The following is an 18,511-nucleotide window of genomic DNA, read 5'->3' as shown; positions in this document are numbered from 1 at the left end:
TCTGTCACCAGTAGAGAGGTGGTTTCCAACATGTAGAAAGTTGCTGAGTGCTATGGGGAATGGCACTGAGTGAAATAGTTAAATATCAGTGGGACTATGGGTATTAGCTGGCTTCGTGCCAGTAGAAGGTGGGCGGTGACGCAGAAGAAGGGGTAGTGAGCGACTTTGCTGTCCGTCAACTTTGTTGTATGGGTCCTGGCTGATTCCACCTACTTAGGGAACACAGTGTGTGCTTTCAGGGGGTCTTAGCACTGACAGCAGCAGGGGTAGTGAAGATACATGGAAGCTCACCAGGTTGTCAGTTCTCTGGATATCTTGCTTGGATTTAGAATAATTACAGTGAAGCAGTTGTAAAGGCTGTAGAAATGATATCCTATTTAATAGTGAACACTCCCCTCCCCCTGCAGATCCTGGATACTTTCTTTTTTTTTTTTTTTTTTTTTTCTAGACAAGAATCTCATTATGTTGCCCTCAGTAGAGTGCTGTGGTGTCACAGCCCACAGCAACCTCAGACTCTTGGGCTTAAACAATTCTCTTGCCTCAGCCTCCTAAGTAACTGGGACTACAAGCACCCACCACAACACCCAGCTATTTTTTGTCGTGGTTGTCATTGTTGTTTGGCTATTTTTTGTTGTGGTCGTCATTGTTGTTTGGCTGGCCCAGGCCAGATTTGAACCCGCCTCAGTTTTATGTGGCTGGCACCGTAAACACTGTGCTATGGGCGCCGAGCTGGTACTGCTTTCTTCTCTTATCTGCTCACACACCTCTGAAAAGCTGCCTGTGCTCACTGCCTTCCCTTTCCCATACCTGGTCCATGTGTGCCTGGCACTGTGTGTCCAAATGTGTGAGCAACCTTGAGGCAGAGGAGAGAACGGACTTCTCAGAGAAAGGAGTGCCTACCTTTGCTGGGGAGGAGGGAGACATGAGACTTAAATTCTGAGGAGGCATTTGGAAAATTGAAGTAGCAGGAAGAATTTCATAAGAAATTATGAAATGACCCATATCTTCTTTGTAGGTGCTGTCAGCTGCCTCAGCTGCAGGTGTCTCTGTAGCGTTTGGTGCACCGATTGGAGGAGTTCTCTTTAGCCTGGAGGAGGTAGGTAACTTGTAAATTAAAAGTACATATAATTACCAATAAAAGCATATATATATATATATATATGTCTAAATATATTTAGACAGTCTCCAGCTGTCCCCCTGGGTAGAGTACCATGACGTCATAGCTCACAGCAACCTCCAACTCTTGGGCTCAAGTGATCCTCTTGCCTCAGTTTTTCTTTTTCTTTCTTTTTTTTCTGGAGACAAGAGTCTCAAGCTGTCTCCATTGGTAAAGTGCCATGGAGTCACAGCTCACAGCAACCCCAAACCCTTGGCCTTAAGCAATTCTCTTGTTTCAGTCTCCCAAGTAGTTGGGACTACAGGCACTCACCACAGTGCCCAGCTATTTTTTAGTTGTAGCTGTCATGATTGTTGTTTGGCAGGCCTGGGGTGGATTCGAAGCCGCCAGCTTTCCAGTGTATGTGGCTGGCACCCTTGCCGCTTGAGCTACGGGCTCCGAGCCTTGCCTTAGTTTTTCTATTTTTAGTAGAGATAGGGTCTCAATTTTGCTCAGACTGGTCTCAAACTCATGAGTTCAAGCAATCCACCTGCCTTGGCCTCCCAGAGTGCTAGGATTACAGGCATGAGCTACCACTCCCGACCCCAATAAAAGTATATTTAGCAACATTTCAGTTTTATAGTTGATCTGATTTGTAGAGACTTTGTTTTCATGTCTTCAAATTTATTTTTATAGTTATTTTTCACTCATTCTTACATAAAAAGTAATATACACTGTATGTTCCATACTTGGAGAAAAGTATTTTTTTTTTTTGTAGAGACAGAGTCTCACTGTACTGCCGCCCTCAGGTAGAGTGCCGTGGCGTCACACGGCTCACAGCAACCTCTAACTCTTGGGCTTACGCGATTCTCTTGCCTCAGCCTCCTGAGCAGCTGGGACTACAGGCGCCTGCCACAACGCCCGGCTATTTTATTTTTGTTGCAGTTTGGCCGGGGCTGGGTTTGAACCCGCCACCCTCGGCATATGGGGCGGGTGCCCTACTCACTGAGCCACAGGCGCCGCCCTGGAGAAAAGTATTTTTTAATCTATGTATAAATTTAGGAAATTATTTTAAATTTAACTTTTATATATATTTAAAAGTAATAAGATGTGAATTTGGCTTACTAGAAGACACTTAAAACTTACCCCTATTGCTTAAATTATAACCCATATTTCTGTTTTAAAAGTTTTCATCATATTCCTGAATTGTGTTTTAAAGTTTGTCTTGTGTGATTATTTCTGGTACAATTATTGATGTTTAACAAAATAATTGTGTCACTTCAATGGATTATTTTGTTTTTGTTTTTCTCATTGAGCTTAAAACTTTACTTTTTACAAGTTTATAAAAAACATGGCAATCGCTTCTCGGCCTTTTGGCTAAGATCAAGTGTTGTATAAAAAACATGGCAAGGAATGTTTTCAAATTTACATTTTCTTCCAGTTTGTATTAGAAGAGGCAGACTAAATAAGTGCATTTTTATAAGCTAACAGGAATTCGTGATGGTACCTCATTTTTTTTTTAACTATCATGATTGAATTGGACGTGAAACTCATCTTGGAAAAAAAGCAATGCTAGGTATATTATATACAGTAGAATCTCTGTAGGGTAAGGTGACCACCCAAGGAACTGTAACAAACTGGTTAACATAATGGAAGTGGTCAACATAAGGAACCAGCCCTACTGTATTGATACGTACATGTCCAGTCTCTGAAAATAAGGTCAACTTAAGGAGGTGGTCATTGTAGGGAAGTGATCAGCTATGGAGGTTCTACTATAATTATTAGATACTTATAATCAGTTGGTATTAATGAATTTATAGTGATAAAACACTGTCCTATTATAATAAAATTTATTATATGTAAATTATAGCTAGGTATGGTGGCTCAAGCCAATATACTTTTGATCTCTGCAACTAGGGAGGTTGAGGTGGGAGGAGAATCACTTGAGCCCAAGGGTTTGAGACCAGCCTGGTCAACATGAAGGGAAAAAAAAAAACTAGCTGAGTGTGTCAAACCCGTAGGCTGAGGCAGGAGAGCTCTTGAGCCCGGGAGTTAAAGGCTGCAGTGAGCTGTGATCCCACCACTGCACTCCAGCTGGGTAACAGAGTAAGACTCTCTCTAAAAATAATAAACTAAAAAAATCTAACTATGGCAAAATTTAGAGATATGATAATTTTACCATTCAAGTCATATATAAGAAACATCTCATAAAATTAAGGCATTAATTTTTCTTTTTCTTTTTCTTTTTCTTTTTTTAGGTTAGCTATTATTTTCCTCTCAAAACTTTATGGAGATCATTTTTTGCTGCTTTAGTGGCTGCATTTGTTTTGAGATCCATCAATCCATTTGGTAATAGCCGCCTGGTCCTTTTTTATGTGGAATATCATACACCATGGTACCTTTTCGAACTGTTCCCTTTTATCCTCCTAGGGGTTTTTGGAGGGCTTTGGGGCGCCTTTTTCATTAGGGCAAATATTGCCTGGTGTCGTCGCCGCAAGTCCACCAAGTTTGGGAAGTACCCTGTCCTGGAAGTCATCATGGTTGCGGCCATCACTGCCGTGGTTGCCTTTCCCAACCCTTACACCAGGCTCAACACCAGCGAACTGATCAAAGAGCTGTTCACAGACTGTGGCCCCCTGGAGTCCTCCTCCCTCTGTGACTACAGAAATGACATGAATGCCAGTAAAGTTGTTGATGATATTCCCGACCGGCCCGCAGGCATTGGCGTGTACTCAGCGATATGGCAGTTGTGCTTAGCACTCATATTTAAAATCATTATGACAGTCTTCACTTTTGGTATTAAGGTAAGAGCTAATGTGAGGTGGTATTCATATAGTTTTGGCATGTTAAAATTTATATGTGGGATGAGAAATGAAATTTTTATCTAAAGGTTTCATAAATACAGACTGAAAAGAATACTTATCTTTTTTTTTGAGACAGTGTCTCACTATGTTGCCCTCTGTAGAGTGTTGTGGCATCACAGCTCACAGCAACCTCAAACTCTTGGGCTTAAGCGATTCTCTTGCCTCAGCCTCCCAAGTAGCTAAGACTACAGGTGCCCGCCACAACACCCGGCTATTTTTTGGTTGTAGCTGTCGTTGTTTAGTAGACCCAGGCCCGTCTCGAACCCGCCAGCCTCGGTGTATATGGCCGGGGCCCTACTCACTGAGCTACAAAAGCCAGGCCAAGAGTACTTACCTTTTAATTTGAAGTAATGAAAAAGATAATTCCTTAAGATGTATTATTGAGCATATTGTTTGTTGCTATGTAACAAACTACCCCAAAATTTAGCGGCTTAACTTCTTATTTTGCTCTTGATACTGGGTCAGCAATTTGGGAAGGGCTCCGCAGGCCAGTTGTTGCTTGTGGTCTTTTGTGTAACCATTATCGGACATGGCTAAGGCTGCTTATCTCACAGATGTCATTTAGATGTCCAGCACCTGGGCAGAGAAGATGCAGACACTGAGGGGTCAGAACATCCTGGCTCCTGGAACCAATCGATGGGTCTTCCTCCCCACTCATTTTTCAAGCGTGGTGACCTCAAGGCAGTTGGATTTCTACCTTGTAGCTCAGGATGCCCAGATTGCGTGTCCCAACAAGAGGGCTGCTTATGACCTAGCCATGGAGGTCACACACATGACTTGTTCCACTCTGTTTCTGGAGGTGTCAGAGAGGCCACCCAGGCTCTGGATTGGGGACATGCTTTTGGTGGGATGCATGTCAGAGAATTCAGGATCACGTTCGAAAACCACTTGTGTTAGTTTCCTATTGCTGCTGCCATAAATTACTACAAAGGTGGTGGCTTAAAACCACACAAATTTACTACTTTGCATTTCTGGGGTCAGAAGTATGAAGCGGGTCTCACTGGGTTAATGTCAGGGTGTTTGTGTCGTGTCCTGGAGACTGTAGGAGGGCCTGGTTGTGCCTTTCTCAGTCCTTGGCTTACAGCCCTCCCCCTCCCCAGAACGGCAGGGGCTGGGCAGGTCTTCCTCTTATCTCTTCACTTTGATACTTTTTGAAGTCCATATTTAAAAAGCCCTTGTGATTACTTTCAGCTTGCCCATTTAATCCAGGAAAATTTCCTGTTTTAATCAGCTGATGAACAACCTTAATTCTATCTGGAACATTAATTCCTCCTTGCCCTGTAACCTAACACAGTCATAGATTCTGTAAATTAAGATAAAATCATGTTTGGTGGCTCAGGCCTTGTAGCCCCTACACTCTGGGAGGCTGAGGTAGATGGATCTTTTGAGGTTGGGAGTTCAAGACCAGCCTGAGCAAGGGTGAAACCAGAACCCTCTCCACTATAAATAGAAAAACTAACCAGGTGTGGTGGTGGTTGCCTGTTGTCCCAGCTACTGGACAGGACCTTGTCTCCAACAAAAAGGGGGCAGGAGGATGGCCGTTTATTTTGCCTGCTGGAAAGGACTCTGCAGACTCGGTTAAATTATTAAGCTTGTGAGTGCATGCCTTTTTCCATTAGGGATTCAAGGCAGGTATTTTGATGATTACCAAAATAACACAGACACACATAGTGAGCACACACTACTGGAAAAATGGCACCAACAGATGCTGTATGCAGGGTCTCCACAACCTCTAGTCTGGGAAAACACAGTATCTGAAGCACTATGAAGGAGAGCAGGAGAGCACAGGAACACGAGGGGTACAACACACTGCTCAGTTTTGGGGATAGCAGCGAGACTGCCCTCTTTATATTGCACTGCTGAAGACAAACAGTATCTAGTGTTTCTGTCACTTGTAGGAAGGACATAATCTTGGAATATAGTACAGTGCTACATACAGAATCAATTTAGTTTTTTTTTTTTGCAGTTTTTGGCCAGAGCTGGGTTTGAACCCACCACCTTCGGCATATGGGGCCAGCGCCCTACCCCTTTGAGCCACAGGCACCGCCCTCTATTTAGTTTTAATAAAAATACTTCATATTGTATTTTTCTTTCATTTCATAATGGACTAATGAAAATTTTATTAGGAAACCTCTAAGCTAAAGGGTAAATAACCCTTGAATTGCTTTCTCTTTGGCATAGAGAATATGGTTACTTTGTAAGTTACAAGATTTTGCTCATAATTTTATTTGTGCTGGAATTTTGTATGAGTAAAATGTGCAGAGAATCAGAAGTGTTTGAAACCAATCACAGAACGTAGGTTCTTGGCATGTCAGTGGAGGTCTCTGCTTTGTTGCAGGTCCCATCAGGCTTATTCATCCCCAGCATGGCTATTGGAGCGATAGCCGGGAGGATTGTGGGCATCGCAGTGGAGCAGCTTGCCTACTACCACCATGACTGGTTCATCTTCAAAGAGTGGTGTGAGGTCGGGGCTGACTGTATCACACCTGGCCTCTATGCCATGGTTGGCGCTGCTGCATGTTTAGGTAATGTGGCTGTGCCTGCTGGTGTGTCAAGTCTGAGAGATGAGCAGCAGGAGCATGTTCTTCCTTAGTGGGAAGAGAGGGCGGGGGTGGGGATGTTCTCACAGAAATGAACCTGTGGTTATATTAGGGATTAAACAGCAGAGTTGTTCGTTTTCTACGATGTCTGTTAATGTCAAACTTAATAGTGGTTAGCATGTTCTTAATATCACATAGTGCTTTGTGGCAAAAATTACCCCAGTACCACATAGGCTTCATCCTAGTCTCGTCTAAGGAGATCTTTGGGTTTTTCATTGTTGAAAATCTTGGCTCATCTGTAACAACTGTACTCAGTACCTAAGATTAACAGTATAGCAAAGTTTCAGAACAGCTTTGGGTTCTGCAGTGATTTATTATTAAAGTTATAGTAGAAGATTTATCAGTTTCTTTTGCCACCTAAGGTGCATTCATAGGAAAATTAGAAAAAGTAATTATTCATTTTAATGAAAAGAAAAGCAAGGGCCGTGCCTGTGGCTCAAAGGAGTGAGGCACTAGCACCATATGCTGGAGGTGATGGGTTCAAGCCCAGCCCTGGCCAAAACCTGAAGAAAAAAAAAAAAAAAAAAAGAAAAGAAAAATTACTATCTATGTTGTACTTAAGAGTCTTTTTGAGGACATGAAAGATATGTATTTTTATATTTAAAATGTTAGCTAAACTTTGGTTATAATATTAATAGTTGGCACTTTGTTTTTGTTCTGTGACTCAAAATTATATTATTATTGATCTTCAATGGTATAATATCAAATATAAGTGAAGAACAGAATCATTTTCACCAAAGTAGCAAGTATGAGCATCTACTTCTTCTGACACTGTGCTGGAGACGGTGAGTAAGGCAAAGAGAGGAATGAAACATGGGCCCATGTCAGGTGCAGTTGGCTGGGGATTGAGGGAGTGAGCAGTGTGTGGTGATTGTGGGCAGCGCAGCTCAGGGTGGAACATGGGCCTTATTTTAAAAGATGAGTAGAATTTTAAAAAGAGGGGACTTTGTTGAAGATTATAATGTGAAGACAAAGGAATTGGGATGGGAATAAATTTAGTACTTGAGGGGCTTTGAGGAAACTGGCTGTAAGCAGAGAGTACATTTGGGGGACTTTTGGGAAATGTAGTTGATTTGGTTAGGAGGAGGAGCAGATTTTGAAAAGACAATGAGCCTGATTTATGTCGAGATGAATTTGTACATTTGGAATTGGTCAGATTGGTGGCTTTCCTGTCCTGGCTTTGCAATTTTTAGCTTGATGACTTTAGGAAAAGTTCCTTTACTTCTTTAATTTTTAATTTTCTCATTTATAAACTGAGACAGCTGTTGATCTCCTGTGATTATTTTGAGGATTATATGAGATAAAATGCATATAAAGCTGTTAGCACAGTTCCTGGTAGATTAAGTGCTTAGTTTAAAAAAGAAAGCCTTTGTAAACTGACTGGGATGTGCCTGGCACAGAGTAGGTATGTGTTGTACTGTAGATCCTTTCTCCCTTCTATTCTTAGGTTAAAAAACAAAAGGGAAGAGTTTAAGCTTACTATGGTATGAACTGGCAGGCCTTAGTAGGTTTTTGAGCAAAGGAACAACATGGAGACAGTAGTGGGGACAGTAACACTTACGGGAAGACTGGCCTAGTGCTTGTAGAGGGGATCAGAGGTGATGGGCCAGAGCCAAGGTGGTGGTAAAGTATAGGAGCAAAGTCTTGAGATGGCAGTGTGAATACTGGGAAAGGGACCCATAGATAGATGTTTTGCAGGGGAAATCAGATAGGACCAGGTGACATGTTAGGATAAAGTAAACGTATGAGTCAGGGTCAGAGTCAGGGAAATTGGAATGAGCACCTCTTTGGGGAAGAAAAGGAGTTTGGTGTTAGGTTTGTGGTGTTTTCTCTGACAGTGGGTTGTTCAAAGTCTTTTTACAGCTGAAAAATGAGACAGAGCCAACAATAAGATATGGTATGCCTAATTTGGGACATGGAACAAAGGCAGCAGTAAGCAGAAAGCGGTGGATTAGGGAGGCACCACCATAGAGAAGATAGTTGATAGTGATGATTTGGGTAAATGATCAGACGGGTTTTCTATGGATGGATATTGCTTACCCGATTAGTGTAAATCACAAGGCGTCAAAATACTTGACTCAATTTGAAAAAATTTAGAGGAAAGAAATTTATTAAATTAGTATTTTATTCATACACAAATTTAATTTGTAATCTAGTAGCAAATAAGATAACTATGACATGCTTTACCAAATCAGAAATTAAGAGTTATTAATAATCTTTTATAAGGGTGAGATTATTATAATGTCTTTGCTATAGCAGTAAACCAAAATGGCAAAACTGTTTTAGTCATTCAGCTGTGAGTTTTTATATAAAGTAAACAGGTTTTGAAATGTTACTTTAATAGTCATCTTTATTATAAACAAAGATGGACTCTTCTGTAGATCTTATTAATAGTAGTGATTATCGTCCTAACAGAGGAGTAGTAATTCGGGATGATAATATTTTTCACTAAGTTCTGTTTAGGATTTTATTTTCAACTGCCTTGTGCAAAACTTCCAGTAACACACAGATGCTGCACTTCGTGACCAGTGGTGCTCATTTCTTTCAGGGGGGGTAACAAGGATGACTGTCTCCCTGGTGGTGATTGTTTTTGAGCTTACTGGAGGCTTGGAATACATTGTTCCCCTCATGGCTGCAGTAATGACCAGCAAATGGGTCGGCGATGCCTTTGGTAGGGAAGGCATTTATGAAGCTCACATCCGGTTAAATGGATACCCTTTCCTGGACGCAAAAGAAGAATTCACTCACACCACCCTCGCTGCCGATGTCATGAGACCTCGAAGGAATGACCCTCCCTTGGCTGTCCTGACACAGGACAATATGACAGTAGATGACATAGAAAACATGATTAATGAAACAAGCTACAACGGATTTCCTGTCATAATGTCAAAAGAATCTCAGAGATTAGTGGGATTTGCCCTCAGAAGAGACCTGACAATTGCAATAGGTACCTTTTTAAAATATACATATTTGACTTAGATTTCTGGAAGAAAGGAAAGCAATAAAATTTAATTAGTTGGGTTTGCAAGTATTTTATGTCTATCTTATAGTCTTATGTTCTCTAGGTAAGGAATTTAAGCTTCAATGGCTTTGTTTTTCTGCTAAACATAGTTTCATCTTTTCATTTGGCCTTGTTAGTTGGGCTTGGAGTCAGGGCTTCTCTCCCTGCTCAGGCAAGGCTTGTCATGTTGGTTATTCACAATAGTATATAATATGAGGCTGTGGCTAAATACAGTCCTGCATTTAATAAAGTTGGCTTTTTTTTTTGAGACAGAGTCTCACTTTGTCACCTTAGGTAGAGTGCCTTGGTGTCACAGCTCACAGCAGCCTCTAAAACCAGGGGTCCTCAAACTACGGCCCATGGGCCACATGCAGCCGTGTGATTGTATTTGTTCCCATTTTCAAAATAAGATATGTGCAGTGTGCATAGGAATTTGTTCATAGTTTTTGTTTTTTTTTTTAAGCTATAGTCTGGCCCTCCAGCGGTCTGAGGGACAGTGAACTAGCCCCCTGTTTTAAAAGTTTGAGGACCCCTGCTCTAAACTCTTGGGCTCAAGTGCTTCTCTTGCCTCAGTCTCCTGAGTAGCTGAGATTACAGGTGCCCAACACAACGCCTGCTGTTTTTAGAAATGGGTCTTGCTTTTGCTCAGGCTGGAGCCTGAGCTCAAAGGATCACCCGCCTCGGCCTCCCAGAGTGCTAGGATTACATGTGTCAGCTGCCACCAGTGCCTGGCCAAAGTTGGATGATTGGAATGTAAATTACTAAAAATTCCATTCTCATCAGTCTCAGGTTAACAAAGTTTTGGTTTCTCAGGCTTTAGAGTTAGGTTTACAATATTAGTTTATAATATCTCAGAAGGAGGAAGCTGAATGTCCATTTCATTTTCAAATTCTCTCCATTTCATGGGTTTTCTTCTCTGACCTGTGATCTCTTCTCTATCTTTGCCACTTCTGTCTAGCACTTCAAAGGTGGAAGTGGGCATGGGACAGCCACTCTTGGGCATAGCACAGTAGAAGGGGAGAGGTCAGCAGCCCAGAAAGTCAGTTTGTGTGCATTACGCACATAGCTTGTTCTTTCAATCCACTGTAATGCTGTGACTCATCTAGAAAATTACACTTTAACACCAGAAAAGAAAACCAGCTGATGCACAGGGACAGACTGTGAAACACGACCATAGAAACTCTTAGTCCTGCCCACAACCCAGAGAAAGTGACATTCAGCGCAGGTAGGCCTCCTCCTGAGACAGGCTCCCAGGATACACTGTTCTCCCAATTAGTTCCAGTTTCAAAATCCCACATTCCCAACATTCTTCCTGATCCTCTGAAGTTAGAAAACAGCTTCAGCCACAGTAAAGGAAATTGTGCAGTAATATAATTACACCCCAAAGCATCTTATTTACATGAAGGTGATTTGCAATAATTTAAGTATAAGAAATTGCCAAATAGCTTTTCATTTGATTCCTTTCTTAGTTAAGGAGAAGATAGGAAAAAATAAAATGACCAAAAGTCACATAATACATTTATTTTTTATCTTTGAATAAGCAGGTTGCCTATTGTAAAAAAATAGTCAAGGCTGGGCTAGGTGGTTCACTCCTGTAATCCCTGAGGCTAGGAGTTCAAGACCAGCCTGAGCAAGAACGAGACCGTGTCAATACTAAAAATAGAAAAACTAGCCAGGTGTAGTGTCAGGCACCTGTAGTCCCAGGCAGAAGGATCTAAAGATGTTGCTGTGAACTGTGATGGTTCCAACTGCACTCCACCCAGCGCAACCCAGTGAGACTCTGTCTCCAAAAAAAAAAAAAGGACAAACTACCTATTAAAAGTTTTTGGTCTCATCTCTTTTCAGAAAGTGCCAGAAAAAAACAAGAAGGCATCATTGGCAGTTCTCGGGTATGCTTTGCGCAGCACACCCCATCTCTCCCAGCAGAAAGCCCGCGGCCTCTGAAATTGCGAAGCATTCTTGATATGAGCCCCTTCACGGTGACAGACCACACACCGATGGAAATAGTGGTAGACATTTTCCGAAAGCTGGGCCTGAGGCAGTGCCTTGTAACTCACAATGGGTAAGTCTTGCCCCTTGGAAGGCAGTGTGCTCAGCAGGCTGGGCCTTTCTAGTGGCGTCTTTGTTAGTCAGCAGTTAGTGGGGAGAGTTAGCGCAGTGGAAGGGCATTGTGGGCTTTGTTGTAGACACAGCACCAATAGTCATACCTTACACTTGGCACAGAATGTGAAAGTGCCACCGGCCCACTCTTGGCCAAAACACATATCAAATTGGGAAAGGGGAGCTGAGACACACTCAGGTGAACAGTCCCAAAACTTAGAGCACTTCCTTTCTCTGGGTTCTACATGGGGTGGTACAGAAACCTATTTTCTTTCCATGAATATTTCATTTTTGGCACATGAATTTGTAGTGATAACTTTCTAGTTATTTTTACTCTTTCAGCCAATATTTGATTTACCATGTAGTGAAAGAAAAAAATGAATATATAGTAAAATGAAATTTGTAAATTAGCTAACGGTGTCCTTTAACAACTGCTTCATTTCCACCTTCTCTCTCTTTTTTTTTTTTTCCCTCCAGTTTTTGGCTGGGGCTGGGTTTGAACCCGCCACCTCCGGCATATAGCCGGCGCCCTACTCCTTTGAGCCACAGGCACCGCCCTCTTGTCTACCTTCTCCACAAATCTTATACATAAACTGCTAATGACAAACACCCATATACTTAAATTCATACATTGGTAATTTACTTTTCTGCTTTTTATATATAAACTGTCAGTGCTTCTTCATGACTGACAGATATCAGCAGCTGTGGAGACCCCAGCATAGTGCCTGGCACACTCCTCACCCTAACTCTCCTCTTTTCCTAGGCCTGAGATCTCTTTCCCTCTGTTCTTTCTTTAGGCCCTTTTATTTCCATTATTACAGTTCCTTGTTGAAATTCTTAAGAACATTGTTATCTGAAGGCAAATGTGTAGTAACAGAACAAACGCTTTTGTCATTTAACTTTGCAGGAACTCTGCAAAATAGGGTGTGATGTCCCCACTTCACAGGTGTAGTCACTGACGCTCAAGAAGAGCTAGTAATTTGCTGAAAATGATGTGAGTCACTGACTTACTCCCCAAATGTAAAACCCAGTCTCTAGCTACTGTCTTACATGGTAATTGGCTGGTAAGAGTATTATCTCTTTCTTTGTGATTTCTTAAACTACTACAGCAATTTTTTTGGCCAGTTTTTTAGATTGAATTAGGAATAGAAATATAAAGCTAGAAAATTTCATCCATCTTAAGTGTTTTTCTCTGTTAATCAATTTTAGAAATCAGAAGTAAATCATTAAAGGGATAAAGCTTTTAATTAAGGGCAAGGAGTTTAGAATAATCAAATATCACAGATTCTGATTGGAAAAGAGATGTATATAGTAAAAATATTATCGTTGCTGTTCTCTTATTTAACATTGTTAATTTTGTTTAATTTAAAAAATATTGGTACTGGGCGGCACCTGTGGCTCAGTGAGTAGGGCGCCGGCCCCATATATCAAGGGTGGTGGGTTCAAACCCGGCTCCAACCAAACTGCAACAAAAATTCCTGGGTGTTGTGGCGGGCACCTGTAGTCCCAGCTACTTGGGAGGCTGAGACAAGAGAATTGCTTAAGCCTAAGAGCTGGAGGTTGCTGTGAGCTATGACATCACGGCACTCTACTAAGGATGGCAAAGTGAAACTGTCTCTTAAAAAAAAAATTGGTACCAAACTTCACTATTTAAAAACTCTAAAGTACTTATTAAATGGGATGACTTTTCAATAAGCTTTGCTGGTCCTTGGACCCTTTTAATTATTAATGGCTCAATTGGATCCTAAGCTGAGTCATTATAAACTATTTGCTTCAAGTCGTTGTCTGTGCTGGGCATGGTTTGTTCTTTTACGTACTACCAAATATAAATGTTGTTTTCTAAATTATGATTAACTCGTTGTGGCGGGCGCCTGTAGTCCCAGCTACTCGGGAGGCTGAGGCAAGAGAATCGCTTAAGCCCAGGAGTTGGAGGTTGCTGTGAGCTGTGTGAGGCCACGGCACTCTACCGAGGGCCATAAAGTGAGACTCTGTCTCTACAAAAAAAAAAAATAAATTATGATTAACTGTGATCTCAAAGCTACTGTATGGGTTAATTTTCCTATTTCACTTTGTTAATTAATTCCCAGGTTTTTGGTAGCATAGATATCAGAAAGGAAAATGTTTAAACAGTATAAAAATAACAAAGTGAATAGAGGGCAGGGAGAATGGCTAATGAAAATTTTATCTATTGCTGCTCTGTTTATATGAATGGGGGGTGTTCTAAGGGGATATGTTTAATTGCCTTGATCATATTTTCCTTATTTCTATTTGTTAAGGAAAATAAATTGATGTTATTTATGGGAGGAAAAATCATTTGCGGAGGTGGCTCTTTGGACTTTTTCTTTCAAGTATGTAAGGAAGTACTCTCTTTCCACTCTGAGTTAAATGATTTAAAACCCAGAAAGAAATCACGTGTTCCAGGAGAGTATGAAGTTTTGCTGTCAACATCGGCTCGTTTATACAGGGCTCAGAGGTAGGAAATAGTCATTCAGGGGAAGAGACATAAGAAATCTAGAAGCTTAGATGCGAGGAGAAAAAAAATAGTGAGAGAGAGGAAAAGGGGGCTGTGAATTATAAAGATGCCAGTTACTTACTGATTTTCCACATTTTATATTTGAACTTAACAGAATTTCTGAAAATCTTTTAATCTTTGTGGAACTAATAGGTTAATAGGAGTTAGTCAAAAACATTTTGTGCCTTTATAAATTGGAAAGGTGTTGCATTAAATAAAACTGAGTTTTTTTTCCTGTGGAACTTATCTGAGCTTTTCAAATGTTGACATTCAGTAAATTCTAGGTAGGGGTAATAGGAAACACTTTTCCATACTTTGAAGATGCAGCCATCTTTCAGAGGCGTGGGGTTGGGAGAGCTTCCAGGGCTGGTGTTTCATGGAACATACTTTGGGAAATGCTGAGTTTTGCTCTGATAATACATCAGTATTTGTCAGCCCAAAAGGAAAAACAGTAAATAAGTCCTTGTACGAGTCACACTTCATATTTATTTTCCTTCAACTCCCTAAAATTAATAAGGCAGCACTGAACCTGGCTTACTGAGGAACTATGTGTGTTGATCCCTTATAGAGGCTATTACTTTATAAGTAAAGAAAGGTATTACTTTGTAACTCTAAACTTGCCACCTGATACTTATAAATTTGTAACTTTCCTTACCGTGTGTACCTCAGCATATTTGGCAGAATTTACTAATATAAATTATATTAATTGAGATTAATCATTTTATATAACTGAATAGAAAAGCGTGAGTTGGAATTAAAATGGTGTTACTGCATTTATTTAATTGCCAAGATTTTCACATTTCCTGATTCCAGCCATAAAATCAAATGAATCGATGGCTTTAAAAAAAAAAAAAACACATAACAGGGTGGCGCCTGTGGCTCAAGGAGTAGGGCGCTGGTCCCATATGCCAGAGGTGGCGGGTTCAAACCCAGCCCCGGCCAAAAATCACAAAAGAAAAAAAAACATAACGGCTTGGCACCTGTGGCTCAAGCGGCTAAGGCACCAGCCACGTATACCTGAGCTGGCGGGTTCGAATCCAGCCTGGGCCCGCCAAACAATGATGGCCGCAACCAAAAAATAGCCAGGCGTTGTGGCAGGAGCCTGTAGTCCCAGCTACTTGGGAGGCAGAGACAGGAGAATTGCTTGAGCCCAGGAGTTGGAGGTTGCTGTGAGCTGTGACGCTACAGCCCTCTACCCAGGGGGACAGCTTAAGTCTCTGTCTCAAAAAAACAAAAACAAAAACTCATAACTATTGAGTCATTGAAGATTTCTTTTCTTTCTTTCTTTTTTTTTTTTTTTTGTGAGACAGAGTGTCACTTTGTAGCCCTCGGCAGAGTGCTGTGGTTGTGGTGTCACAGCTCACAGCAACCTCAAACTCCTGGGCTTAAGCAATTCTCTTGCCTCAGCCTCCCAAAGTAACTGGGACTACAGGCGCCCTGCCACAACACTGAGCTATTTTTAGAGATAAAGTCTTGCTCTGGTTCAGGCTGGTCTGGAACCTGTGAGCTCAGGCAATCCACCCCCCACCTCGGCCTCCCAGAGTGCTAGGATTACACCATGCCCAGCCCCCGAAAGCTTATTTTCTATGGTACAGTTTCTGAGCTGTTTTGAAGGGGGAAGTTGCTTCCATGCTCTAAGAACTTTTCAGTTTATTCTTTTAAGGATCAGTACAATATTTAAAAAAATAATGAGAAAACATAAGTTAAAGAACCAATTTCTGCCTTTCCTCTTCTCTAAATTCACTGCTCACCCTGCCAGCTGTCATCCTAAGTAACAGAACGCTTTGAAGTCCCCTACTGACGGCTGAACATTGAAAGGCAGCTTAGCAGGAAAGTGGCTTAACCAGATCATCAGGAAATATGCAGTTACCCAGAAGAGCATTTTGGATAGGCCTTCAGAAATAAGATTAAAGTTTTTTAAAAGTTTTTGACTTTCACTTTATATGCCATATACTACTGTTGAATTCATTAATTTCCATTATAAATTTGGTAACCAGAAGTTTGTCTTCATAGTTAAAAGCAGCCTAATTAGTTTTAAGTGTGCTTCATTATGAGAAGTTATGTCCATCATTTTGTTTGATGTTACAATGATGACACGTTAACTGAGAAATAATTGTCCTGTGGGAAAAATGCATCAAGTAAAAGTTCTTTAGATCCCTGATCATAGTAGGTTTTACTAGTTTAAGAAGTGGCATTCACAGTCCCTGAAAATTTGGGAGTGTTTCTGTTGGTCAGCAGTATTTATTTTGTGTACATTGCCTTTAACTATAGTTGGAAATGATAGTAAAATCTAGGCGGTTTCTTAAGTCTTCCAGGCAGCTAAGTTTCCAAGGGGAAAGCAACTTCCCCCTTCACTGCCATCTCACTGCTAAGGTGACCAGGTACCCCTAATGTGCTATGACTTTTTGGGGACCAGAGCACTGAAGATGGGGCTCTGCCTGTCAAGACTATAGCTATGACTGGATATTATGCTGCTTTTGTACTTTGCTTTGTGGTCCTCTTCATACAGACTTTCATACTTTTGATTTTTAATTTAAAAAGAAAAGTAACCCACCAATATTTAAAAATAATATTGCATTACTTTTGAAGGTCAGTAGAATTTATGCAAAAGGGACCTGGAATTTTAAGTCATTTTTGTTTTTATTTTTCTAAAGTTCATGAGAAATATATTCTTGTCATTCATGTTTTTGTTTTCTCATTCTTTATCATTGTGATTGGAACCGCTTTTGATTTAATTTCTCACAGTTATCAGCATAATGATCTGTTTCAGGATTGTCTTGGGGATCATCACCAAGAAGAACATATTAGAGCATCTCGAGCAACTAAAGCAGCACGTCGAGCCCCTGGTGATTAGATATGTCAGAGCCACTCCTAGACTTCTAGCAGTCAGGAGGCATGAAACCTGTGAACTGTTCAGTGCCCTCCCAGACACCTGCTGAGCACAGGCCCACTGTGCTGCTGGTCACATTTGTGTCTGTGCCATTTGTAAGATAAATCTAGACAATTTGTACAATCCCACCCATAGAAAGCAAGCAGAAGATTACATCTCTCACCAAAATCATTAGTCATAACTTAAGGATTATAAACAGTTTGGTAGTTGAATAAGTGAATCTTACTTAACATTTTTAAGGGAACCTGACAGATCCTTCTCCGTAGTGGAGATGCTCTGGCTTCAGAAGACTCCCGACTGGTTAAACTGCCTGCCTGGTCACCCAATCTCTCTTTCTTATTGATATTCCCTAATCTCATGGTAGTCTGGTGGTAAATCTAAGCTCCTAAGTGATTGGAACCGAGCTTAGTGATGAGAATTGCTAACAGTTAAATGGATTTTTAATGGGCACATTGACTGGAGTGTAATGTCTGTATTTGTGATCGTAGCATCATTTCCTTCTCTGCTCTACCCTGCCTATCTTCAGAGTCCCGGCATGTGTCCTGCTGTTTCATTAGTAAACTGTACCTGGACCATTTGTGCCCATTTGTATGATGTCTATAGAATGCTGTAAGCAGCTTTTGGGGTCGAGTGTATTTTTTTAACTGGCTTTACGTCCTAGTGATTTCATGACTACAGATAAATTTTAAATTATCTTACTAGATAAAACAAAAATTGTCTGGCTTTAGCAATTAGTGCCTGAAATTATTTTGCCGTGCAGTGCCGAGCGTATATGGAAGCTGTCCCAGTTTGCTTCAGTCCACAACTGATTGTGTCTGTTGTACGCTAATATTTCACAAGTGTTTCATGCATCCTTTTTTAAAAACTACTAACCATAATAATATAGCTATTCATTCATTCTGCTTTCTGCTTCACCCCTAATAATCTTTAGGGCTGCTTCTTGATTTTCACCTGTCTTTTAATGTGAGCATTAACAACTAAGGCTTTCATAAAAGCACTGTACCTTAATTTTTTTTGGCCAAAGTCAAAATAGAAAAACATTGATAAGTGAACTAGAAACTTGGGTTGTCTTATAGATTTATTCCTAGGGTCCCGAAGTTCTATGTTGACCATTTTATATGCATTTTATCCCATTATATGTGCTTTCATGAAGATCCTGCATACAACTGGGCAATTCTTTAGTTATCTTTTAAAATTGGTCAATTTTGGTTAAACAATGAATTGAAGTATTGAGGAGATTTAGTCATCAGACATTTTACTGCTTTCTCGATGTGATGGGAAGGAATTTTCCTTCTCAAATGGAACCAACATCATTTCCTGGTCATATGTCCTCCCATTTTTCGTTACTTTTTTGTGGCGTGTGTCTCAGTGCAAAGGCAGCCACACCATCAGTGCCCATAATACTTCTTATACCAAAGGATGGTTACTGGTTATTATCTTTTGAAAAC

At 40.8% G+C, this 18,511-nt stretch overlaps 1 protein-coding gene and 1 pseudogene across 5 annotated transcripts in view; both read left to right on the top strand.

Annotated features, from left to right (window-relative positions):
- Nucleotides 1-18,511, top strand: part of CLCN3 (chloride voltage-gated channel 3) — a 48,186-nt gene that overhangs the window by 28,476 nt on the left and 1,199 nt on the right. For 3 of the 5 annotated variants that reach the window (XM_053585640.1, XM_053585647.1, XM_053585656.1), the window contains 6 exons: nucleotides 1,016-1,096; nucleotides 3,355-3,900; nucleotides 6,299-6,485; nucleotides 9,109-9,507; nucleotides 11,407-11,623; nucleotides 16,944-17,019. In XM_053585640.1, the coding sequence (XP_053441615.1) occupies nucleotides 1,016-1,096; nucleotides 3,355-3,900; nucleotides 6,299-6,485; nucleotides 9,109-9,507; nucleotides 11,407-11,623; nucleotides 16,944-17,019 (1,506 nt within the window). The remainder of the gene's footprint in view (nucleotides 1-1,015; nucleotides 1,097-3,354; nucleotides 3,901-6,298; nucleotides 6,486-9,108; nucleotides 9,508-11,406; nucleotides 11,624-16,943; nucleotides 17,020-18,511) is intronic. The other 2 variants (XM_053585662.1, XM_053585672.1) reach the window with 1 other exon arrangement.
- Nucleotides 2,454-2,624, top strand: LOC128591788 (uncharacterized; annotated as a pseudogene).

This window comes from Nycticebus coucang, chromosome 1, assembly GCF_027406575.1.
Source record: "Nycticebus coucang isolate mNycCou1 chromosome 1, mNycCou1.pri, whole genome shotgun sequence".
Lineage (NCBI taxonomy): Eukaryota > Metazoa > Chordata > Mammalia > Primates > Lorisidae > Nycticebus > Nycticebus coucang.
Note: the sequence above shows the minus strand (reverse complement) of the source record. Positions and strands in the feature narration are given on the sequence as shown.